Source organism: Monodelphis domestica, chromosome 2, assembly GCF_027887165.1.
Source record: "Monodelphis domestica isolate mMonDom1 chromosome 2, mMonDom1.pri, whole genome shotgun sequence".
In the NCBI taxonomy this organism is placed as follows: Eukaryota; Metazoa; Chordata; class Mammalia; order Didelphimorphia; family Didelphidae; genus Monodelphis; species Monodelphis domestica.
Window position 1 is genome coordinate 209,455,234 of NC_077228.1, and position 26,289 is coordinate 209,481,522.

The 26,289-nt window shown below is 42.5% G+C and overlaps 1 protein-coding gene across 2 annotated transcripts; it reads right to left on the bottom strand.

Moving 5' to 3' along the window:
* LOC100025730 (transmembrane ascorbate-dependent reductase CYB561) lies at nt 1-26,289 on the bottom strand. 2 transcript variants are annotated; one of them, XM_016430614.2, is made up of 7 exons: nt 26,086-26,289; nt 16,796-16,874; nt 4,347-4,564; nt 1,674-1,772; nt 1,300-1,403; nt 925-1,082; nt 1-809 (listed from the first exon to the last, which is right to left on the bottom strand). In XM_016430614.2, exons 3-7 carry the CDS (start codon nt 4,549-4,551, stop codon nt 617-619), a joined length of 759 nt encoding a protein of 252 aa, XP_016286100.2. In that variant the 5' UTR covers nt 4,552-4,564; nt 16,796-16,874; nt 26,086-26,289; the 3' UTR covers nt 1-616. The 2 variants fall into 2 exon arrangements, with proteins under 2 accessions (XP_016286100.2, XP_016286099.2); XM_016430613.2 differs by lacking the exon at nt 16,796-16,874.

Below are 26,289 nucleotides of genomic sequence, written 5' to 3' on the forward strand. Positions count from 1 at the left end.
TCTTTGGGGTTTTCACTCATTTTTAAGAGGAATGAATGGGGTCCCCAAACCAAAAACTTTTAGAACAAGCACCTTCCAAGCCACCAGATGAAGGAATCATGTGGTCTAAGAGTTTACAAGTAATTATATGACTTTAGGAAGGTCACATTCCTCATCTACGAAATAACGGTGTTTCCCGTGGGAACGGACTGCTTTCTGCCGGGTTAGGGTCTCTTTAAGGGCTCTTCCTCCTCTTCCTGGGGCTCCTGGGCTCCGGGGCCAGCTCTGGGGGAGGGCACAAGGTCAGCAGGCGGCTAATTTTGCCAAGAGGTGAGGTACGGAGAACAAAAGCCGAAGGAAGGATGGGGAGAGGGCTGTGGAGACAGGGTAAGCCCCTGGCCACCAGGGGTAACAAACCAACCAGACTATCCCCCTGGCTCCTCCCCAAGACCATCTGGAGGGCACCTTTACCTCAGTGTCCTGCCAGTGTCCAGGAACAGCCTCAGGGGGAGCCTGTGAGTCCCCAAAAGGATGGGCGCAACAGGGAAAAGGAAATACAAAGACATGTTCCAACACCCACGTGGAAGGGAAGAGGTTCCTGGCCACAGAACCACTTCCCGCTCTGCGTGGCCGGGGGTCACTGAGAGCCGGGGCTATCACCCTCGGTCAGCGTCTTGAAGTCCATGGAGAGGGCCTGCTCCTCGGGCCGGGGGGGCCGCCCCCAGGCCTCTCTAGTCAGGATATAGAGCAGGACGGCAGAGAAGCAGATGAGCAGCAGGCCTAGCACATTAGCCAGGACGCCCTCGGGCTGGAACTCGCTGTACTTGTTCCTGCGGGAGAGAAGGGGAAGGTGAGAAGGGCGGCCCAAACCAGGGAACCCCCAGCCAGCCTAGCTGAGCACAAGGCGGCCCCTGCCCTGGTGCCCTGCTGGGCCCCGTCACTCACTTGAGCCCAAATATCAGGGCCTCCTCGATGCCCAGCAGAGCCGTGCCCACAGAAAGGAGGAAGAGGGTGGCGCCGAAGAAGACATGCTGAGGGCGGTACCCATTTCTGAGGGAGAACGTCGCTCCGGGGAACAGGAAGAAGCTGAAACCCATCAGCCACTGCAAGAAACGCGGAGCCTGCATCAGAGTTCCACAAGGAACGGGAGCCCATCTTGGAAGCCTGCAGCCCGCACAGGCAAAGGGCAAGGAGTCTGGGTGCCAGGCTGGACCCTCAGCCACCCCAAAGCCAAGCCTGGGGCAGGGGGGAGGGACGTCTTGGGGCCAACCACAGCCCTCCCGGGCCTCCCCAGGCTTAGCTGGAGCAGGAAGGACTTACCTGCACAAAGTAAAGGACGAAGACCAAGAGGCCGCACCAGCTATGCAGACTATACAAATCAGCATAGTTCATTTTCTTGTGATACTCAAACACGGCCACCAGTCCTGGATGGAAGACATGGATGCAGAGTCAGACACTCTCTGGAGGAATGGGGGGGGGGGAAGGGAAAGGAGGGCAAAGAGGGCCCCCTCAAGCATGCAGGCAGGGTTTCGCTCCAGGCCTGCCCCATCCTTCCCAACACAAGTGAAGAGGAAGGAGCTTCCCCCAGGGGCACCGGCCCTGTCTGTCACTTCGAGGCTGGAGGGAGAGGCGAGGAGAGGCCGTGAGGCTCTGTCTATGCCCCTCGGAAGGAGGGGGAACACCAGGGCACTCACCAACCAAAGCGATGATGAGGGCGAAGACGTGCAGCAGCCCGTGCAGGATCTTCGTGGTGCGCTTGGCCTCATTCCTGAAGACCCGGTAAACCAGCAGTGCTTGTGGGGGATGAGAAAAGGGACCCAGCAGACCAATGAGTTTCCTGCTGCCCACCTTTCCGCCACTCACCCACCCACCTATGAAACAGGTGTGGGCCCTTCTGCCTAGCACTAAGCTCAGAGCCTCCCCCAAGCAGGAGGAGGGTGTCCAGTAGCTTGGAGGACTTGCCAACAGGTCTGTGACCAGATCCAACCCAAATCTCTTTTTGCTTCAGCTATTTGCCTCTCCCACCCTTCCCTCTGCCCCTGACCAAAAAAGGGAAGGGCCGCTCCCCGTCTCTGTCGCCCCCACTGAAAGAGCTTTTAAAATAGCCTCTATTCCCTATAAACACAGAGACGCCTTTTGTCCCCACTGGGCCTACCACTGATCACACTGGCTGATCTCCCACTGTGGCTAACGAATGAGAATCCCTCAGTTTACTGTGGTCACAGAGTAAAGGGTCCCAAGGCGCTGCCCCGGCCAAAGAGCGCCCTGGACTATTCTCACATTTGCATCCCTAGGGCTGGTCTTTTTCAGAATAAATCCTATTATTTCTAAGTGAGCGCCCTCCTGTGGGCCTGGGAAGTTAAACCCAGGATTCCTAAGAGAGGTGGGGAAGAAGAGTTAGGAAAAGAATGCCAACCTACAAGCACCTTGTCCTTACTGTTGTTCAGTTGTTTCCACCAAGTCTGGCTTTTCATGACCCCATTTGGGGTTTTCTTGGCAAAGATACTGGAGGGGGTTGGCCATGTCCTTCTCCGGCTCATTTTACAGATGAACAAACTGAGGTAAACAGGGTTAAGTGACTTGCCCAGGGTCACACAGCCAGTAAGTACCTGGGGCTTCATTTGACCCCTAGTCCTAAAATGCCCAGCGCTGTCATGCACTACTAAGCTCACAGTCAGAAATAAAACAGTCCCTGCTTTCAAAGATCATCAGGGCACCACCCATCTAAATAAGTCGATTTCTAAAATACAAGGTAAATGGGATGGGGGGGTGGCAATCTGGCATTGGAGGATTGAGAAGGCTTTGTGCAAAGGAGAGGGATTCCAAGAGGCAGCGATAAGGAGGGAGGCACGGCCCGGGCACGGCACAAGTGGAGCATCGCATGCAGCAGGTGTGTGATTAGGCTGGACTGGCAGTCTCGGCTCGGTCGTGAAGGGCTTTAAATGCCAAACAGGAGTTTTCACTTGATCCCAGAGGCTACGGGGCGCCAGTGGAGTTAGAAGAATAATAGAGTTGGACAGATTGGATGGACCCGGGAGGAAGGAGATGAATGAGGAGGTTATTGTAATATTCCAAGAGAGTCTGAGAAAGGAGGAAAGTGTGGGAGCAAAGGCCCAAAAAAGTGAGGAGGGGTACCAGGAATGGAGGCCAGGGTGAGGCCAAAGCAGCGGGAGATGGGTATGAGGGGGCCTGAAGGTCTGGCCTGGGGCATGTGAAGAGAATCGGTACCAGAGAAGTACGAGATTCTCTTGGCAGGGGAAGGCCCCTCTGGGATGAAGAAAGATACATCGTCCCTCTCCCACCCCAGCCCTCCAACAAGCCAGTTCTGCCCAGGAGGGAGCCTTTCTCATCTCCAGCCGCTACTCTCGATCCTTTGTCTCACTGCGGCTCGTCACTTGCCAAAGCCCCCTTTTTGATTATTTTCAGAATTTATGCCTCCATATTGGACCCAACTGGCTCCCCCAAGAATTCCCTAGAGCTCAGCTCACAGCATCTGAGGAGGAGCAGAAAAGGCGGATGATGGGAACCACAGAGTTGGGATTTGTCAGGATCCATGTGGTCGGACAAATGACTGGGGAGGAGGAGCCCGGGAGTTGGGGAAGGGAAGAATGCGAAGTCAGAGCGAGGCCTGGGAGAACTGGGGATGGGAAGCCTGGTGAGGACAAAGATTTAGGAGGCGAAAGTCCAGATAAGAGAAGGTTATGATCTGCTAGAGGGAGTTGGAGGTACCCACAGGGTTCCCACCTCGGTGGCTCCTTTAGGATTTAGCTGCTTAGGACACCTGTAAAATAGTGCCTGCGGCCAGGGCAACTCTGAATTGATTTCCCAGACCCCAGGGAAGGCGGTTAGCGCTCATCAGCTGTCGCTGATCAGAGAGAACAGGCTGCGGCCTCACTTGCAAGTGGGAGAGACAATAAACGGTGCAGCTTGTATCCCAGGGAAACACTTCTGGCTTTTTCAGCAGTCTTTTAGCTCCCGAGTGCCACCTTGAGAAGCTGCTCTATTTACGGGCCTGGTTCTTCCAGAAGGGTCCGTCTCCCTTTCCTGCATATTTGTGCAGATGAAAGTGCTCTATCAAGCTGAGGAAGGGGCTGTCCCCCACACTGTAGCAGTACAGCTCCCATTCCCACCTGGGGTCTGTGCTTACAGACAACAATGCCCCTCCTCCTGACTGGTTTCTAGTATCCCAACTCAAGGTGATTTGGGCCTCCTTTGTAGCATGTCTCCTCCCAGAACCAACCCCCTTGTCCGTGCCCCAAGACGGGAAGCATTTTTCCAAACAGTCCTCCAATAGAGCTATAATATAGACAGAAAGGGGATGGCGGGGATGCCATCTCCCATGCCAGCTTTACCCAGCCAGGACTCACCATCTCCCTGCAAGAAGATCATGCCTATGACCATGCACAGCGGGTGCACGTTGAACTGAAGGGCGCCCTCCCAGGCAAGGCCTCCGCGGTAGAGGCCAAGCCAGGCCCCTGTCACAGCCACTACTGTCAGGCCCAGGACCTGGGACAGAGCCACAAAGTAGGGCAATGCGGTGGGAGTGTGCGCCATGCCTCCACTGGCCTCCATCCTGGGGCTTGTGCTGCAACAGAGAAGAAACAAACTCAGAAAGGCAGCCTGCAATCTCAAGACAGATCCAGGCCCCCAACTTCCCACTACCACCTCCTCCCAGGGCCCCCATTCCCCAGATCAGGTCCTCTATTATTCTCTCCCACTTAGAGGAGTTCCTCAGCTCAAGAGTGGAAAGAGAAAGATCAGCTACTCCGAGCCCCTTCTTCTTCCAGGATGAAGAAACGGAGGCCCAGAGAGCGTAGATGAACAGACCAACATCACACAGCAAAGTAATGGCAGAACAAGAGTCAAACCGAGGTCCTGAATCTTGCCACCATCATCCCATTGCTGCTCCTCCCTCCTGAGCTATTTCACACATGGACGAAGATGGCCACCATCAAGAACTCATGCCTACAAGAACTGTCCCCACAGACGGGCCAGGGTAGTAGAAAGCCCAACATTTGGAGGGTACTGAGTGTTCCAATCTTGCCCCCACCACTTGCCAGTTGAGATGCACTTTTCATGAACAAGTAAAAATCTCTCTGAATCTCACTTTGCTCAACCATAAAATGGAAATAATCTTCCTCACCAGGTGCTGAGGAAAGGGAAGGTACTTGCAAACCTTAAAATGTTAACCAAATGGGAATGATTATTATTAATCGGGTACAGATTGGACTAGGTAACTTCTGAGGGTCTCTTCGAACTCAAGATTTTATGATTTTATTGTCATCGTTTTGGATGAGAAAACTAAGGTTCAGACTCCAAGAGCACTAAGATAGTCAGGGGACAGGTAAGCTATAAAGAACAATACCTAATTTATATAGGCTTTCAGATGGGCAGAGTACCTAACGTATATTATTTCAGTGGAGCCTCACAACAATCCTGAGGGGTAGGTGCTATATTCCTCAATTTTACAGATAAGAGAATTGAGGAAGCTAGGCTTTAAGTGATTTATTTGCCCAGCTACAAAGTACCAGAGGCAGGATCTGAATCCAGATCTTACTGACTCCAGGTCCAGCACAATCCACTACACCACCCAAGTCTTCTTACTATTGAGGGCCTTAAATATCCACAAAGAGTTGAGTCCTACGGATGGAGTATGTCTCTGAAAGCTCAGTGTATACAATTTATACATCAGTTCTTGGAAGAGAGAAACCATATTCCTAATTCATCATGCCAATTCATTTATTTCTCCTCAAGGCACACTTGCAAAACTGAGAGTATATACGTGGTGGAGCGAGCAGAAGTAGGAATGGGGAAGTACTCTTTGGTGTACCTGGGGACAAGGAAACCTGAAATAGGCAAGAAACACTGGAAGCCCAGTGCTGACTCGGTCTGCCAACTTAATTTATGTTAAGCATCTCTTTAAAATTAAAAATATTCCCTGGGTGGATTAAGCCTCATTCACACCTTTATCAAATTCGAGTAATCCAAACTATGGGGATTTTTTAAAAATTCTTCAGTTCCACAAATGTTTCTTCTGCATTGCCCTGCTGCTTTCAGCTTCCTTTGGAGAGTAGTTCTGCCACCACCTGTTATTTTGGGACACACTGACATAGCTGAACCCACCAGTCATGAGCTAATGTGGGAGGAACCAGGCAAATCCTGTAGACACTCCCCAAGTCTGGTCCTCTCTCTGACTCCTGAGCCAAGAGAGTCTACACCACGGAACTGATCAGGTACAATATAGGAGCTTCTAGATGTGTCTTGTGCTACCATAGCTTTATCACTGGGGACAGGGAAAAAATATAGGGGAATGTCAGAGGCAGAGCAGGGAAAACTGCATAAAAATGAAGAGCAATCTAAAAAAAGCGCTACTTGGATTAAATAAGGCTTTCCTTGAGGTGCTGGAATTTGCTTCTACTATACAGGAACCATTTTAAGCTTTTAAGAAGGATGGAATCCATGGGTCAGTGGTAACAAGTATATTTATAGCCAAAGAAGCAGAGTTTACTTTTTTTTTTTAACCTTTACCTTCCATCTTGGAATTGATACTAGGTATTGGTTCCAATGCAGAATTATTACCAATTACCAATGCAGGTAATTACCCAGGACCTCCCATCTCTAAGCCTGGCTTTCCATCCACTGAACCACGGAGCTATGTCACAGAGTTCCTAATTAAACAAGTACATTCATCAATTTATAACAATTGAATCAGGATGATGTTAAGTTATGATAAGGAAAATCAGGGGCTCTGAGCTAGGACATCAGCTCCTCCATCCAGATCATGACCTGAGATTCAGCTTGTGATCAATGACTTGTGGACCCTTCTTCACTCTTCTTGGCACCTTCCATTTCCTCTGACACAGGAAGAAAATTTTTCCTTTAATCACATCTAATCACAGGACTTCTCTTCACTCTGAATTCTCTGGTACAGATTAAGATGATGTTGTTGGTAAAACCTCTCCATGTCCATTGCAATCAAAAGGCCTCCACTCCATGGTGTGGCCAGCGACATGCCTAAAAGTTCCCCTCAGGTCAAAGAGTTTCCCATAAAATTTTCCACTCGAGAGTTTTATTTCCTGAGTGAATCCTCTGATGCCTGATGAGGGCTGAGCTGGTATTGAAACCACAGTAGCCTCCTTGAAGGATTTTCCTCCCATAGGAATTAGCTGATAGCTCCCTGCCAGCATGAGTTTTTGCTGAAGGCTTTCCCACATTTAGATTGTTTTGTTTTGTTTTTTCCCAGTATTCCAAAAGGCTTCCCTTCTGGTCGGAGGCTTTCCCACATTTGCTGCCTCTAGCTGAGGATGGTCCTCAAGGACCAGAGGGACAGAGAGAAATGAACTGCCCCCAGCCAAAAGAGAGCCTTGAGAGTGGTGGCTATCAGTGGCGGGGCTGTCTGTGACAGCAGGGAAAGCACACAAAGGAAAGTGGATTCAAGCCACAAAAATAAACTTTGCACTTTTTCCTTAAAGGTCCTGGCAGAGCCACCAAGCCCTAAAAATTATTAATGTCTGAGCTAACTTCATAGAATGAGTTTGAAATGTTGCTAAACTTCAGCTTTCTCCAATTCAGTCTAATCCAGGAAAAAACCAAGGCTGGCCTGGCCTTCATCCAAGAAGCACCTAACTGGATTTCATTCTAATCCTAGCTGAGTGACCTTGGGCAAGTCACTTAATCTCCATAGCCTAACCCTTACCATTCTTCTGCCTTAGAACCAATACACAGTACTGATTCTAAGAAGGAAGGAAGGTAAGGATTTTTTTAAAAATTGTTGTGAGGGTCAAAGGAGATGAGAAGGTGCTTTTGGCATTGCAAAGTTCCATATTACTGAAATTATCAGCTTCATTTTAGCTTAGATCCTGCCATCCAGGTGGCCTTTTCTTTCTTCCAACTTATATGGTTAAAGTTAAGTTTCTGAATAGAACTCTCCAAAAATGGAATTTTTAAATTCCTGCAGTTTTAAAAAATATGTTTGTTACATTAAAATTCCCAGGTAAAATTCCTCCCCTACCACACTAGAGGAGTCATCCTTTGACAAAAGATGACCAATAAAGTATGTAAAAAATTATGCCTCACTTTTTTCTATTCATCCATCTACCCCAACCCAGTCCCACTACAACACACTCAACATCATCCAGTCCCTGCTTAATGTCCTCCACTGAGGAGGAAACCACTACTTCTCAAGGCCAACCATTTTTTCCTCTGAAGGTGGAAATCATTCTTCAAACAATACTTCTAGTGCTGTATATGTTTTCTTGGCTCTGATCATAAATTAAGACAAGAAAATTTTATAGTTAAATGTAGAAGTAGAAATAGTAAATGAATCCTTTTCAAATCATAATGTAATAAACATATTTCATAAGGGACCCTGCAACAGAATGAAAATTAATTGCAGACTAAATAGCAATCTTAAAGAATTAGTGGTCAAAGAGCAAGAAATATAAACAAATAATTTTATTAAAGAAAATGCCTTTTTCTCCTGTTTTGAATCTAGCATTGGGTAGTCTGAGCTTTGTCACAAATCAAAGCAGGTTCTTTACTCCTTCTTGCAATGACAGACGATCGAGCTGCGTTTTTCTGTTTCATGCAGCTTCGCAAACCAATCCTAACAATTAGGATTCTGGAATAAGGACTGAGCCACCACGTATGTGGACCGCACCTGGAACAGCATAGAAAAAACAGCCTGCTTCTGCTAGTAGCTCTGTCTTCTCTGATCACAACAGAAAGGGAAAATGTGTTTTCCTTAGAAGAGCCAAAAGTAAATAGTAATTAGAGCATGGGAGGAAAATAGTGGCCTCAGAACACTGATTTCTTGTCACCAAATCTTTGATGTTCTCATGGCTTCCATTAGAGGTTCTCCGAGGAGACCTGATCAAGACAAAGCTTTATGGTTAATGTTACTTTTTCATCATAATCACAGCTAATTTTTTTAAGTGGGCTTATTTTTCATATAAATATTTCTTCTATCCTTCAAAACTGCTTCTTTATGTTTGTTCTGTGGAAATCCTGGATTTCCCAGGCTGCTTTCTGGTCCATAATTCCTCAGGAATGAGCCAAAGAGCTCTGGCCCTGTGCCCAGACCTTGGCAGTTTTAAGGCACCTCAGCAGCCTCTACACCATCCCTTTATGGCAAGTAAAGGAGCCCCACTACAACCACCCAACTTCTTCCAGACCCTGCGTAGTGTCCTCTGCTGAGGAGGAAGCTACTGCTTCTGGAGGCAAACCATTTCACTTACAGATAGTGCTCACTGTCTTACTGTTTTGCTTTGCATTTTATCCATTACACCTCATTTTCTTTTTTTTTTCCAATTTAAACATTATTTTATTTGGTTATTTTCAAACAATATTCCTTGGAAACAAAGACCCTTTTCTTATCTTACCCCCCCTCCCACTGCCCCTCCCCTAGCCAACGCACAATTCGACTGGGTATCACATGTTTCCTTTCTTCAAACCCATTTCCATGTTGTTGGTATTTGTATTAGGGTGTTCATTTAGAGTCTCTCCTCATTCCTGTCCCTTCCACCCCTGTAGTCAAGCAGTTGCTTATCTTCGGTATTTTTACTCCCATCATTTGTCCTTTGCTTGTGGATAGTGTTTTTTCTCCTGGAACCCTGCAGAATGTTCAGGGACGTTGTATTGACACTAATGGAGAAGTCCATTACGTTCTCTTGTACTACAGTGTATCAGTCTCTGTGTACAATGTTTTCCTGGTTCTGTTCCTTTCCCTCTGCATCACTTCTTGGAGGTTGTTCCAGTCTCCATGGAATTCCTCCACTTTATTATTCCTTTTTGCACAATAATATTCCATCACCAACATATACCACAATTTGTTCAGCCATTCCCAAATTGAAGGGCATCCCCTCATTTTCCAATTTTTGGTCACCACAAAGAGCGCAGCTATGAATATTCTTGTACAAGTCTTTATACTTATTGTCTCTTTGGGGTACAAGCCCAGCAGTGCTATAGCTGGGTCAAAGGGCAGACATTCTTTTATTGCCCTTTGGGTATAGTTCCAAATTGCCCTCCAGAATGGTTGGATCAATTCACAACTCCACCAGCAATGAATTAATGTCCCTACTTTGCCACATCCCCTCCAGCATTCACTACTTTCCTTTGCTGTCATGTTAGCCAATCTGCTAGGTGTGAGGTGATACCTCAGAGTTGTTTTGATTTGCATCTCTCTGATTATAAGAGATTTAGAACACTTTTTCATGTGCTTATTAATAGTATTGATTTCTTTGGCTGAAAACTGCCTGTTCATGTCCCTTGCCCATTTATCAATTGGAGAATGGCTTGATTTTTTGTACAATTGATTTAGCTCTTTATAAATTTGAATAATTAAACCTTTGTCAGAGGATTTTGTTATGAAAATTGTTTTGCAATTTGTTGCTTCCCTTCTCAATTTGGTTGCATTGGTTTTGTTTGTACAAAACCTTTTTAATTTGATGTAATCAAAATTGTTTATTTTACATTTTGTGATTCTTTCTTTATCTTGCTTGTTTTTAAAGTCTTTCCCTTCCCACAGGTCTGACATGTATATTACTCTGTGATCACCTAATTTACTTATAGTTTCCTTCTTTATGTTCAAGTCATTCACCCATTCTGAGTTTATCTTGGTGTAGGGTGTGAGGTGTTGATCCAAACCTAATCTCTCCCACACTGTCTTCCAGTTTTCCCAGCAGTTTCTGTCAAATAGTGGGTTTTTGTCCCAGAAGCTGGGCTCTTTGGGTTTGTCATATACTGTCTTACTGGGGTCACTTATCCCAAGTCTATGCCACTGATCCTCCTTTCTGTCTCTTAGCCAGTACCAAATTGTTTTGATGATCACTGCTTTATAATAGAGTTTGAGATCTGGGACTGCAAGGCCACCTTCCTTTGTATTTTTTTTTTCATTATTTCCCTGGATATCCTTGACCCTTTGTTCTTCCAAATGAAGTTTGTTATGGTTTTTTGTAATTTGGTAAAAAAATTTTTTGGAAGTTTCAATAGGTATAGCACTAAATAGATAAATAAGCTTGGGTAGGATGGTCATTTTTATTATATTGGCTCGTCCTACCCATGAGCAGTTAATGTTTTTCCAATTGCTCAAGTCTAGTTTCATTTGCGTGGAGAGTGTTTTGTAGTTGTGTTCATATAGTTTCTGTGTTTGTTTCGGGAGATAGATTCCTAAGTATTTTATTTTGTCTAAGGTGATTTTGAATGGGATTTCTCTTTCTAATTCTTGCCACTGAGCTGTGTTGGAAATATATAGAAAAGCTGATGACTTATGTGGGTTTATTTTGTATCCTGCAACTTTGCTAAAGTTGTTGATTATTTCAATTAGCTTTTTGGTTGATTCTCTAGGATTCTTTAAGTAGACCATCATGTCATCTGCAAAGAGTGATAACTTGGTCTCCTCACTGCCTATTTTAATGCCTTCAATTTCTTTTTCTTCTCTAATTGCTACTGCTAGTGTTTCTAGTACAATGTTAAATAATAAAGGTGATAATGGGCATCCTTGTTTCACTCCTGATCTTATTGGGAATGCATCTAGTTTATCCCCATTGCAGATGATGTTAGGAACGACCCTTCTATTCCTATGCTTTCTAGTGTTTTTAATAGGAATGGGTGTTGTATTTTATCAAAGGTTTTTTCTGCATCTATTGAGATAATCATGTGATTTTTATCTGTTTGTTTGTTGATATGGTCAATTAGGTGGATGGTTTTCCTAATATTTAACCAGCCCTGCATTCCTGGTATAAATCCTACTTGAACATAGTGAATGATCCTCCTGATCACTTGCTGGAATCTTGTTGCTAGTATCCTATTTAAGATTTTTGCATCTATATTCATTAGGGAGATTGGTCTATAGTTTTCTTTCTCAGTTTTTGACCTGCCTGGATTTGGAATCAGTACCATGTTTGTGTCATAAAAGGAATTTGGTAGAACTCCCTCTTTGCTTATTATGTGAAATAGTTTGTATAGTATTGGGATTAGCTGTTCTGTGAAAGTTTGATAGAATTCATTTGTGAATCCATCAGGCCCTGGGGATTTTTTCTTAGGGAGTTCTTTGATGGCCTGTTGGATTTCTTTTTCTGATATGGGATTATTTAAGAATTCTATTTCTTCTTCTGTTAGTCTAGGCAATTTATATTTTTGTAAATATTCATCCATATCACCTAGGTTGGGTATATTTATTGCCATATAGTTGGGCAAAGTAGTTTTTAATGATTGCTTTAATTTTCTCTTCATTGGAGGTGAGGTCCCCCTTTTCATCTTTGATGCTCTTAATTTGCCTTTCTTCTTTCCTTTTTTTAATTAGACCGACCAGTACTTTGTCTATTTGTGTCTGTTTTTTCAGTTTCACTTCATTTTCAAGAGCTCTTCTTCTGTGATCATTTTAACAGATAATGAGTTTGGGGCCAAGTTGTAGAGGGTTTTAAAAGTCAAACAGTGACATGTACATTTTGTCTTAAAAGCAATAGGAAGCTAGTAGAGTTTATTTTGAAGAGGGGCAGAGAGAATTCCAAACATGGGGAATAGCCAAAGTATACAAAGGCAGGAGATGGAATGTCTTCAGTGAGAAATTAATTTTATATACTAGTTTTTTATTTAAAAATCATTTTATTAGTTCTCTAAAAAAATCCTACTTTCTGTCTTAGAAACTGTATTGGTCCTAAGGCAGAATAATAGTAAGAGCTAGGCAACTGGGTTTAAGTGACTTGCCCAGGATCACATGACCAGAAAGTATCTGAGGCCACATTTGAACCCAGGACCTCCTGTCTCCAGACCTAGCTCTCTATCCATTGAGCTACTGAGCTCCCCCATTAATCCTTTTTTTTTTTCACTATTTTGCGAACCCAAGACTACTACAGAGTGGGGAGGAGGCAAAATCCACCAGTTATCATAAATAAAAATTTTCCTCTCAAAACTGCATTAGTTATATCTGAAAAATATTGATATAGGGTCTTGTTATTATTCTCTTTCATATAGTTGACTTTTTCCTTTGATAGGTTTTATGACCACTCATTATTCAAGATATCATTATTAAATCTCTGTTTAGGCTTGTATATTTTGCTTGTATTCCCCATAACTTGATACTATTTTGCTGTATTTTGGCTTACTGAGGATATGTTTAATATTTCTACTTTTTCACATTTATTTATAATTTCTCTATGCCCAAGAATGTGATCTATATTGGTGAAAGTATTGATGATACTGATATGTATATTCCTAAATTTTCAATTTAAAAGATATTACTAGACTTTTACATCTAACCTTTCCAACAATCACTTTAATTCTTATTATTTTTAATTTTTCTATTGGACTCATCCAGATCTGAGATAACATTAAATTAGGCTAAAATTATTGGGATACTATGTTTTTCAATTCATTTAAATTTGCCTTGATAAGTTTGGGTGCTATGTCACTTTAAATGTAACTTTGTTTCCTTTTTCTAATTTCTCTTGATCTTGTAAACTTTTATTTTTATTTTTTCTTATGTCAAAGCTGTAATTCCTTTTTTAAAAATCATATAATACATTGAAATTTTTGTTCCAGTCTGTCATTTTCACTGTCTATATTCTTGTGTTTCTTGCATGCAGGGGTTTTGTTTTCTTACTCATTTGTTTATATGGGGTTTGTTTTCTTAAACCATTTTGCCACTCACTTTCACTTTTTTGGAATATTTAATCCATTCACATTTAAGGTTATGAACATTGTATTTTTCTCCTGTTATTTCTTTCACGTTGATTTTTATCTTTGCTCTTCTAAGTTACTACTTTGTCCATGTAATTCATTTTGCTTACATTATTCTGTGCATTTTCCACACGTTCTCCATCTCTCCATTCTCATGGCCTCTCCTATCCCAGATTCTTTAACTTCACTTAAATTCACTTTTTTCTTTTTATTAGCTATTCCTCATTGTTTTTGACCCTTTCTTTTCCCTGCCCGCATAAATATGTAGTATAAAAATTATCCTTTCCTCCGCACCAATCTCTTAGCTTACATAAAATTCTTCTGTAGTGCCCTTCTCTAAGATGTTATCATGTATTTTATCCTCATTCCTATCCCCTAATTTATTCTGAATTCTTATTCCCTTTCATGGAACATACTTATTTATCTCTTTAAGGGAAGTGAGGTGGTGCAGTGGATAGAGCACCAGGCCTGGGGTCAGGAAGAGCCTAGTCCAAATTCAGTCTCAGACACTTGACTTGTATGTGACCTTCAAATCTTTTTGCCTTCATTTCTTCATTTGTAAAATGGGGACAATTGTACCTACTTCACTGAGTTGTTGTGAGGATCATATAGTACCTGGCCTACAGTATGCTTATATAAAAGTTAGCTATCATTATTAATATTGTTCACTAGTCAATGTCCCTCTTGAGGTAGAGCTTCTTAGATATATAATTTATTTTCTGTTTCTTTTAATGGTATATCTTCTGCTAAGCCTCATTTTTGGAAATACCAATTCATTAAGAAATTAATATCATGTGGGAGGAGTTACCCCACATCCCAAGTCAATAGCCCAAGCCTTCCTTTAGAAGTAACCACTCCTAAAGTCAGGTTATCCTATCTCCTCCTGTGTTCCTATCCTATGTTCCCTCCTTCCTCACTGAATGCTGACATTCCTCCCCTGAGCTAGGAACAATTTTTTCCAGCTACTTGCAAAATTTGTTTGGCACTGAAATTCTGAAATTTAATCAACACATGCCTTGGAGCATTCCTCTGACAGTGATCTGTAGAATCATGCAACCAGGATTCTGTTGTATATATTAAAAATTTGCTACAGAATTTCTGATAGCGTTATGTTCAGGTTTTCATTTTGTCATATTCTGATGGGGCACTTGTCATCTTTAAATAATCTCTGTGCAGCTTTTAAAGTGAGTCGCTCTGCCTTCTATAGGATTTATGTGTTCTTTCAGAGTTAATACCTTTTGCTTATCTTTTGTTAAATTTGCCTTCTCATATTTTGTTTGAGATCCAAATTTGTTATGTGGTCAGAGCCTGTACCATTTCTGAACTGGTTCTAAATTCTTAGCTGTTGTCTGTCCTCTTGATCTTAATTGGAGAGCTCTGCTTTCTTTATTATAGGGCTGTTTTTGTCTGCTTTCTGTATTTTATTTTATTTTTTAAACCTTTACCTTCTGACATATTTAATACGCAATGAAATTGCGGGAAGGGTGGGGAGAGAGAAGGGAAGGAAATAATGTGATTCTTGTAAGTAAGGAATAATGTTCTAAATTGACTAAATTAATTAAAAAAAAAACCTTTACCTTCTGTCTTAGAAGCCATACTAAGTATTGTTTCCAAGTTCACAGAAGAGTGTTAGGCAATTAGGGCTAAGTGACTTGCTCAGGGTCACACAGCTGGGAAGTGTCTGAGGCCACATTTGAACCCATAATCCTCACCACCACCAAAGCCTGGCTCTCTATCCACTGAGCCACCTAGCTGTCCTAGAGTGCTCTATTTTCTGATCCACTTCCCCTCCCCATGGATCTTAAGCTTTTATTATTCTTGTGATTTGTGTATTTAGTTTCTGGATGATGTTCCATGATTTTTGAGCAGCTACAAGATTCATTCTTTCATTAAAGGGTTTTGGTTCATGTTCCTTTAAAGCTTCTCATCGTTTCTATCTCTGACTCTCATAGTAGGTTTAATTACTTGGGAATGACACTAGCCGCCCTCTTGGAATTTTTATATCTCTGCCTTTTCTTGTATTCCCATTAACTTATGTCTGACTTTCCTCTTCATCTCCCTTTCCATGACTGCATAGACCTCTGAAGCTGGCCTTCCTCAGCCTCCGTGAGCTGGGGTGTGGGAGGGGTCTCTGCTCCATTACTGCCCAAAACAAAACTCTACAAGGAAGGACAGAGCTCTTAAAAAGACTTTTCTCTCCAGCATACAAGCTGCTTCTTTAGCAAGCTCAACACTGCCTTGTTTTCTAACACATATTCCTTCCAAGAAAGGGCTTCAAGGACCTAGAGGTGCTTTGGGAAGTGCTTTGTTTTCTAATGGGGCAGCTGGCTGGCTCCGTGTATAGAGAGCCAGACCTAGAGACAAGAGGTCCTGGATTCAAATCTGGCCTCAGACACTTTCTAGAGCAAGTCACTTAACCCCCCCATGCCTAGCCCTTACTGCTCTTCTGCCTTGGAACAGATTCTTAATATGGATTCTAAGACAACCAAAAAGAATGTCTGGAGCCTAGAGATGGGGTATCTTTTTGTAGAACAGCCAGGAATCAAGGGTTTTTGTTGAGGAGTAAGTTATAAGAAGCCCGGATAGGTGGGAGGGGGCTCAAAGTTATCCAGTAACAGCCTTAAGGCCATTAAAGAGATGTTAAATCTCCTAGATGTTAAAATCTCCTAGAAAATCTTTAGAACTTCACCAAGAAATCCAGTACAGATGGAGGTGGCATTTACTATGAATGTGGTCAGGTACCGTGACAGCAGGCCTTGCTGTGCACCTGAAAATCCACTACATGTGACCTAAGTTTTTTTATTTAAGAGTTTTAACAACTGACCAGCCTCATTTGTAAGTCTTCCCTCTAATGGCTCTGTGACTTCTTACCATATTTGTTCTCAGTATCCAAAATTCTCCAGATATGTAGGCATATTTGGCCAGTACTATTAATATATTTTCCTTATCTAGTAATAATATATCTTAATTACTAATAATTAATTATTAAATGCCAATCTATCATTAATCAAACTTGCTCAGAGCCCCTATCCCAGTTTATTTGCATTTTTAATTTTTATGTTTATTAAAATAAGTTAAAATTATTCCAATAAATTTAAGTTTATTAAGACTTAGCTAATGAAATCAAGTTTATTATTACCTTTAGAACCAGCAAAATCTTTTACCAGAAGTGGCTGCTCCTTTCTCTACATATCAAAAGCCTGCAACTGAACAAAAGCCTAGGATTGAATAAATATTAAGAAGTTATTGCCCACATAATTTATTGACAAAGATACAAATAAATATTTACAATGTATTAGCTATTAGAATCACAGTTGCTTCCAATCATAACTATAACCACAGAGAACCTCGCCTTATTTTTGAAAACGGTTTCAATATTTATTTTTGAAAACAGTTTCAACATTCAGTTTAATCGAGGTACCAAGCAAAGCAAAATCTTCTTGTGAATTCTCTTTATCCTCTTCACAAGATGATTAAAACATTTCTATCAGGAAAGAAGTCTCCTTCATCTTCTTTCTCTGTCATCTATAGTTGCTCTCAAACCATAATTCTTAACTATCTTTTTCCAGACTCTCTTCATATAAAATTCTGTTTCTTCATAAAATAAGTTGTCAGTTTTCTTAAGCCAGTCGTTTTTCTTCATTTTTTCATCTTTTCCATAGTTTTCTCAAGCCACCTCTGTTAACTCTTTGCTTTCATTTCCTCAAACATATCCAGCCCCCATAATCCATTTGGCTTTTAAAGCTATAATAAAAATAACTCTAAAATCTGCAGGAAAGGTTTTTGAAATAGATGATACATGTAAAAGGCAATGAAAACATGCTCGATACTTGACTGGTCCAGAAAACTAAGGCCTGAACCATTTACCTAATTCCCCAATCACCATTAAGACAAAAACCCAGCACACAAGCACTTGGGGCTCCTCAGACGTCTCTGCCTTCTTGACTGCTCTGCAAATTAACAATCCCTTCTGAGCAGGCAGGGCCCCTTGGGGAGCTGCATCCAACTGAACCAACTCTATATGCTTACTAAGGAACCTTTGCACGCTGTTGAGTAAACTCTTGTTAAATATTATATGCTCTGAGTGTCTCAGCTTGTCCTAATCTGGAGCTGAAACCACAAGGCCTGCCTGAGTCAGACCTGACCCAACCGATGGCCTATATATACTGAGTGGAGGAAGTTGGAAAAGAGAGGCCTCAAGAATTTCTGCAAGGAAGCTGCTCTTCTCTCCTATATGTCTTACTTTCCACAATTCTTTTTCACACTAGTGATGATCCCTCATTTTCTGCCCTGTCCTACTTGTTCCTAATTTCAGACATTAGAATCCAGGCCAAAATGTGATCATATCTAAAAAGAAGGAAATATCTATTATCTCTTTCTTTCCTTCTCCAGTTTCTTCCCCCTCTGGAAGAGGAATGGCATTGGTGATTAAGCACTATCCTCAGAATAACTCCTTTAGAGGTTTGGTTCTTTCATGCTAAAATGGCTTGGCTGGTTGGGGGCAGCTGGGTGGCTCAGTGGACTGAGTTCAAATCTGACCCCATGCTTCCTACCTGTGTGATCTTGGACAAGTCACTTACCCCCATTGCCTAGCCCTTACTGCTCTTCTTTCTTAGAACCAATACACAGTATTGATTCTAAGACAGAAGGTAAAGGTTTAAAAGAAATGGCTTAGCCAGGTCCATATTTGTTCTTTCAAGCCACTATACAAAGGAGATGGAAGAATAAAAATCAAAACGAGAATTTTTTTAAGCCAGATGAATCAATTAATAACTTTAAAAGTCTGTCCTCTAAAAAGTAATATCCTGAATCCCCAAGGGATATCCTGTATACAAATATAACCCCTTTGCATACAATGACAGTAGGGGAGAAAGAGTTCTTCTAGAAATAAAGAATTCAGTCTAACACAATTAAAACTTTGTTGTAACAGTTTAAATCTATTCGGACAGAGTGCCAAGTCTCTCTAAAGTTATCCACACAAGCCACTTCCTTTTCAACAAAGTGCTAATATCACTGTAATTAGATCTAAGATCAAATGCTCCTCCATTTGACAAATGACAAAGTAAAGCCCAGGAAAGAAAACCAGGGGTCAAGTTTTTCATCAACTTTTCATTCTTCACCAACCTTTGCACTCCTTCCAGTAACTTGCACGCTAAGTCAAGGATCTGATCATTATATTCCTCTTGCAGACAGGGAAAGGTCTAAATCAGGAGGTCTGGGCCATATTCCCAGCCTGGAGAGACTTCCCAGGGAAGTCAAAACCTCTCCAAACCTCAGTTTTTGTCTCTAAAATGTTTTTAGTACCTTATTAACAGGGTTAAAGGCTTTGCAATCAGGTTTGCTCAAATTCTAGACTGCTTCATTTTACATTTTCATTTTTCAGCACCTACCCCTCACCATGCCATATACATAGTAGGCATGTAATAAACGTCTCTAGAAATGAGAACTGAGCGATACAATCCAGGCTCGTAGTTTCTGCCCAAACTTTACCCACTGCCCCCCGTATCTCCCTGCCACTTGCTCCTATATTCGTTCCTTCTACACTCTATTTGTGGTTTAATCACTGCCCATCCTCCAAGTCTTCCCAGAAGCTGGAACAACATGGACAAAGCAGAGAAGGCAGGACATTTAGTTAAAATAAAAGAGCAGCAAACTCTAAATTCAAAGTGGATTCTACAAAGTTTTGCCAACTAGAACTAACCCAGCACCTCGGAGAGGAGCCGGAGATGGCAAGAACTGGTACTGGGTCAAGTAGGAAGCAGCGCTGATACAACAGATTGGAAGTCAGAACCCTGAAGCTTCTCCTCCCATAGTAGTAGAAAAAAGCTTTTCCATTTCCTCACCACATCACCTCTGAACCTCGGGTTCTTCACCTACAAAACGGGGATAATACTTCACTGCCTATCAAATGAGATTTGGGAAGAAAATGCCTTATGTCCCATAAGAGGCTACACAAATGTGAGCAGTGACAATGAGGAGAGGAAGCCTGGAGATACCATGTCAGTGTTGGAAACTCCCATAGTGAAAACTACCTCCTATAACTGATACAAATCAGCCACTCATCTATTTGTGGATTTTTTTTCCTCAACACTTACCTTCTATCTTAAAATCAATACTAAGTATCGGTTCCAAGGCAGAAAAGTGGTAAGGGCTGGGCAACCGATATTAAGTGACTTGGCCAGGGTCACACAGCTGGGAAGTATCTGAGGCCAGATTTGTACCCAAGACTTCCCATCCCTAGGCCTGGCTTTCTACCACTGAACCTCACCCCTGGCTGCCCCAGTAATTTAAGAGTCAGGGCTCTGAGATCACTGTCCCTCTCAGATCATTTTCCACTTCCATCATCTATGTCTTGTAGGTCTCCCTCGTTAGAACATGAACACCCCAAGGGCAGGGACCGTGTTTTGTTTTCATTTCTTTGTATCCCCAGGCCCTAGCACAGGGTCTAAAAATGGCAGCCTTATAAAATGCTTGTTGACAAATAGCTAATATAATAATTTAAGGTTTTCAAAGCACTGTGACTATATTAAGTTATTTGATCCTCAGTGATACTATTTTTCACACTTTGAGGAGATTGTGGCTACCAGAGAGTAAATGCCTTACTCATGGTCACAGAGCTGATGGGTTGGAGGGAGAAACTTAACCCAGTTCTTCCTGATTTCCTGGGCTACAATCAGTGAACAAACATTTAAGCACCTACTATGTCCAGGGTGGGCTCACAGGCTAATGTGGGAGACCACTGGAGATCGACAGAAGGAAAGCTATGGCATTAAAGGAGATGAAGAAAAGCTTCTCAAAGAAAGTGGAATTTTAGCTGAGACTTGAAGGAAGGGAAGCCGAGAGGCAGATGAGGAAGGAAGCATTCCAGGAATGGTGGGAAACAGTGAAAATGTCAGGAATCAGGAGAGTTTTTGTTCCAGGAATGACAAGGCGGCCAGTGCCACTATGCTGTCTCTCTGCAAGTGCAGAGACTCGCCGGGGTCTCAGTCTTGCTTCCAAGACACAAATCTCCTCATCTCTACTGGTCTGTTCAAGTCTTTTATTTTTTAGTTCTAGTGTCTTTCCAGGCTTACTGCATGTTTCTCTCCTTTACCTGTTCTATGTTCTAGCAAACTGGCTTGATATTCCACCTCCTAGGTCCATGCTTCTGCCCAGACTGTCCCCCAAAGCTGGAACACACTCTCATCTCCATCTCACTGTGCCTTGTGGCACACCCCTACCTCCCCTGGGCACTGAGGTGGCAAAACAGAATGACTTTTGGTCTTGGAGTCAAAAAGACCTAAATCCAAATTCAACCTCAGACACTTAAGAAAAACACTTAATCTATTCCAGTCTCATTTTCATTTGAAAAATGAGGAAAATCATGTATAACCCAGTGGAATTGCTTGTCAGCTCCAGGAGTGGGGAGGGAAGCGGAGAGGGAGAGAACATGAATCGTGTAACCTTGGAAAAATACTTTAAAATAAATAATAAATTTTTTAAAAGAAAAGAAAAATGAGAATAATAATAGCACCTACTTCCCAGAGTTGTTTCAAGGGTCAAATGAGATAATAATATATTGTTAATATATTATTTTGTAATAGAGTATATAAAACACTGAGCCTGTAAGTAACTTGGCTAAGTGAAAGCAATGGATGTTGGTTATAGATATGCTTGGAATTAGAACATAATTGCTAAATTATACCATTCTTGTTTCCTGCATATGTATAATTTTAATAATGTATTTTATAAAACCTTTAGTCTTCAAAATAAAATATACAACAACTTCAAAAAAAAATTAGTTCCCTTTGAAGCTCAGCTCTGGTGCCCTCTCCTACAGGAAGCCTATTCTGATCATCCCAGAAATTACTCTATAAATTTTACATCTCATTTTCTATATACATATTGGTTTCCCCAACCTCCTTTCCTCCCTTCTTATCCTTGAAGGCATAGACTTTTGTTTCTGCATCCCCTGAGCCTAGTACAATCCTGGGCATAGTACTAGCACATAGTAGGGCATCAGCAACCTCAGCGTTATTGATAGTATTTATATATTGTTTTCAAGTCTGCAAAGCTTTACAACTAAAACTTTACAACTATTATCTTATTTGATCTTTGCAACAACCCTAGCAGATAGGTCTTATTATCCCTCCCCATTTACAGATGAGGAAACTGAGACAGAGAGACTTGCCCAGGATTACACAGCCAGTATCTGAGGCTAGATGTGAATTGAACTGAGTCAGAGTTATTACATAAAGGGGTTTATAAATCATAAAGAGATATATACATGGATTTATATCCAGTTCAGGTGTTATAGTCATGCCTGACTCTTCATCACCCAATTTAGGGTTTTCTTGGCAAAGACCCTGGAGTGGTTTGCCATTTCCTTCTTCAGCTCATTTGACAGATAAGAAAACTGAGGCAAACAAGGTGAAGTGGCTTGCCCAGGGTCATGCAGCTAGTAAATGTCTGGGATCAGATGTGAACTCAAGTCTTCCTGACTCTAGGCTCAGCACTCTGTCCCACTTGTGAAACCTAGATGCTCAATTAAATGTGAACTGCTATTTATTATAAGCAATGGATTCTGCATTTAAAAACCATAAAAACCTTTCAGGTTTGAAAATGCTGCTGTTCCCAAAAATCACTCTGTTGGTGCTTCTGAAAAGATCAATATAAATCTAATAATTCCTTCTACATCAAATCAAATAAAGGAGTCTGTGGCTCCAATAACAGTGACCACAAAGCTAATCCAATGTATGAGCATTTGGATCATTTTTTTGGTTTTGTAAAGTTCAAAATCAAACCTAAACATGAAGGTTTTGCTTGTAGCATTCTTTTAGCAAACTCCTGTAGTATATTAATATGACTAAGCAAAAATCTGACCTACAGAAGGCCTTTCAAGAACATTTATTTTCTGTAGCAGTAATAATGCTTATTATTTGCTGAGCATAAAACTACAAAAGATTGGTTTTCAGTTCTTTTGGGCCAAGACTTCTTAACCTGGAACTTGCTTTTGAATATTCTAACAATTTTATTTCAATATAATTGGTTTCCTTGGTAATCCTAAATATTTTATTGTGTGTGTTTAAAAATATCATTTTGAGGAAGGGTCTACAGGCTTCCCTAGACTGCATGAGGAGTCAAGAACACCAAATAGGTGAACCTCTACCTTCGACTACCAAATTCCTGTTTCCTCTCTGGACAATGAGCAAAGCATTATCTCTCACTACCTTGCAGGCTAGGGGAAATGATGGTTGTAGCTCCAGCATCTTTAGTTCCCTATTTAGTTCTAGATGCAGCTAGATTACTTGGTGAATAGAGGGCCTGTCTTGGACTCAGGAAGTTGTCATTCAGTCATTTGAGTCACGTTGGACTCTTTGCAAACCCATTTGGAGTTTTCTTGGCCAAGATACTAGAATGGTTTGCCATTTCCTTCTCCAATTCATTTTACAGATGAGGAAACTGAGGTAAACAGAGTTAAGCAAATTGCCCACAGTCACACAGTTAATAAATGTCTAAGGCCAGATTTGAACTTGGGAAGATGAGTCTTCTTGATTCCAATCTCAGCACTCTATCCACTGTACCACTTAGATGATCAGGAAGATCAGGGTTCAAATTCCACCTCAAGCAATGCCTAGCCATGTGACCCTGGGCAAGTCATTTAATCTCACTTGGCCTCAGTTTCTTCACCTGTAAAATCGGGTGGTGGTAAATAATAGCTCTACCTCGGAGGGTTGTTGTAAGGGTCGAATGAGAAAACACATTATAAAGCACTTTGCAAACCTTAAAGTGCTATGTAAATGCCAACTACTGATATAGGAATGGGGCAGAAGCAATTCCAAGAAAGCGTCTCTTCCCTACTCCCCTACCCCATTAAGTTATTATATCTACTAAAGAGAGATATAGAAGTAACTGGCATATATTGGGCCTGACCACATTCAGCTGTAGGTCACCCAAATTCTCAGGTTTATCGAGGAAAAGAAGCTCACAACAACCTTTTAGGAGCTCTCACAGCCCACCTTCCTACCAATTGTGAACATTGCCTGAAGCACCAGCATGATGCTGGAGAGGATGTATGAAGCTGCTCTGGCAGGTTCAAGTCTTATTGAGTCACATCAATCTTCTCCCTGGCCTCTGACCAGACTTCATCTAATGCAATTGAGCAGGAACACTGGCCACCCCCAGGGCTGGAACATAAGTTCAACATCAACCCTCTGCTTTGCCCAGTTCAATCCTACTGTGCTTGATTAAAAGGCAACCAAACTTAATCTTATATTGTGAGATGAGACAAAGCACATGCTATACCTGCAGGCAGCAGGTGGAAAGAAATTGAGGGCAGGGAAACTAATAGCCAGGCTTAGTGAAAAAGCCCTTAGGGATGTATCCTTATGGCAGGGATTAAATTGGATTGAAATAAATATGATAGAGATACAATCAGTTCTTCTGAAAAAAAAAGAGGGGCTTAATGGAGCAGAATGGACACTAAACTCTGAGTCAGGAAAAATTAGGACTGATCATTTGGTGGCTGAATAGATGTAAGAAACTCAATGACAACCTCAGTTTCCTCACTTGTAAAAAAGGATAACAATGCTTGCCTTATGTCCCTCAGAGGGCTGCAAGGAAGATGCTATATATTATAAATGATAAAATATGATGTAAGCCATTACAATTATTCTCTTCCAATTATTCTCAAGGAAAGGGCTCCCTGGAAACATGTCAGCAGAAAATCCTAGATTAAAGGTCCCCAGATTGTGATGGAAGAGAAGGCAAAGCAGAGCAAACACTGAAGTCCTGAGAAAGAATAGGCTCTTCGCTTCAATACCTACAAAGTTAAGGGAACTGGCTCAAACCAATAAAATACAGATTTTCTGAAGCAGAGTCTGCTTCTCTGTTTTTCTATCCCCAGCACGTAGCACACAGTGTTTAATAGATGTCTGAATTGAACTGGACAGCAGAGCCAACATAATTAAATCTGCCAGTCACCTCTTCTTTTCAGAAAGACCTCCACTACCTTCATCCAGGACAAAAATCCAAAAAGTGGAATAAGGCTGTGTGGTGTGATGGAAAGAACCCAGAGACTTGAAATCTGGAGAGAATGGATTGGAGGCCCATATCCCACCTTGGCACTTACTCTAATGCACTGTCTGAATAGGAAAATAAATATAGAGCTAGAAGGGACCTCAGAGACCATCCAATCCAGCTTTGTTATTTTATAACTGAAGAAACTGAGGAATATGAAGCCAAGGTCACAAAAATAATTGCATGGGGAAGCTAAGTGGGTCAATGGATAGAGAGCCAAACCTGGAGACAGGAGTTCTGGTTTCAAATCTGGCCTCAGGCAATTCCTAGCTGTGTTGCTCTGGGCAAGTCATTTAACCCCCTTTGCCTAGGTCTTACCACTCTTGTGCCTTAGAACTGATAAGTGGTATCAATTTTGAAACAGAAGGTAAGGGTTAAAAATAACTTACAGAGGCAGAAATCAAAACCTAGGGTACTTCATATTTTTCCCTACCTCTCTGCCTTCTAATGTGACCATGGATATGTCATTTAACGACTCTGTGCCTCCGTTTTTCCATTTAGAAAATGAAGATAATACCCAAGTGCTTACCTCACAGGTTTGTTGGGAAGAGCAAAGATGCTAACTACCTAAAAAGCTTCGCCCTGATCTCCTCGCCGTCCCTTCAGTTACCTTATTCCCTCTCTCAGACACTCCATCTTTGGAATCCAGATATTTTCACTAACTAACCTCTATACCTGGAATGCTCTTCTTCTTCAACTGACTTCCCTGGCTTTCTTCAAATCCCAGCTCTCCAAGATGCCTTTCCAGGTCCCCCTTAATAGCTATTATCTCCAGTTTATCCAAGCTAGTTTGTGCTAGTTGTTTGCATGTTGTCTCTCCCATTAGACTGTGAGCTCCTCGAGGGCCAGCACCGTCTTTTTTCTCTGACTTCCCCATATTTGGCACAATGCCTGGCACATATTAAGTGCTTAATTAAAGCTTACTGACTGTCTGATTCCCTAAATACCCGGAATTTATATTTGAGGATCCCAATTCTGCAACCTGTTGACTCAGAGAACTTCCAAAGTGTTGTCTATTCTTTTGGGAACATCTCTGGGAAGCAGTGACTGAAAATCCAGCAGCAGGTGCCTTTTCTTCGCCTTAGCCCCAGCTGATGGGGAGGGAAAGTGTTTTAAACAAGAGGAAACTGAGGCTCTCACTACCCAGGGCGGCCGGGCTGGCTCTAAGGAAGCCCCCGGGGCAACGTTCTGCTAAAGATGACGGAGCCCGAGACACCTACGCCGGAGAGGGCCGGGCCGGGCTCCCGTATGGGAGGGGCGCGCCAGCCGGCCAAGTCAGGGCCGCTCCCCTCTAACCCCCAGCCGCCGTTCCCCCAGTACCTGGGCACTGCCCATTCCGCTCTGCACCCGCCCCGGGCTCCCACCACCTACCTGAGCCCGAGCAGCCCCGGAGAGAGGGGTGGGAAGCGGACACTGAACCGGGACGGACAGCAGGTGGGGAACGCCCGTCAGACACCTGCCGGGACACCTGGCTGCGCGCGCCGCCACCGCTTTAATAGATTCTCCTCCCCGCTTCCTAGTCGGCGTTAAAGCTGCTCTGCCGGCTGCGCGAGTCGCCCATCCTTTTATGTTAGT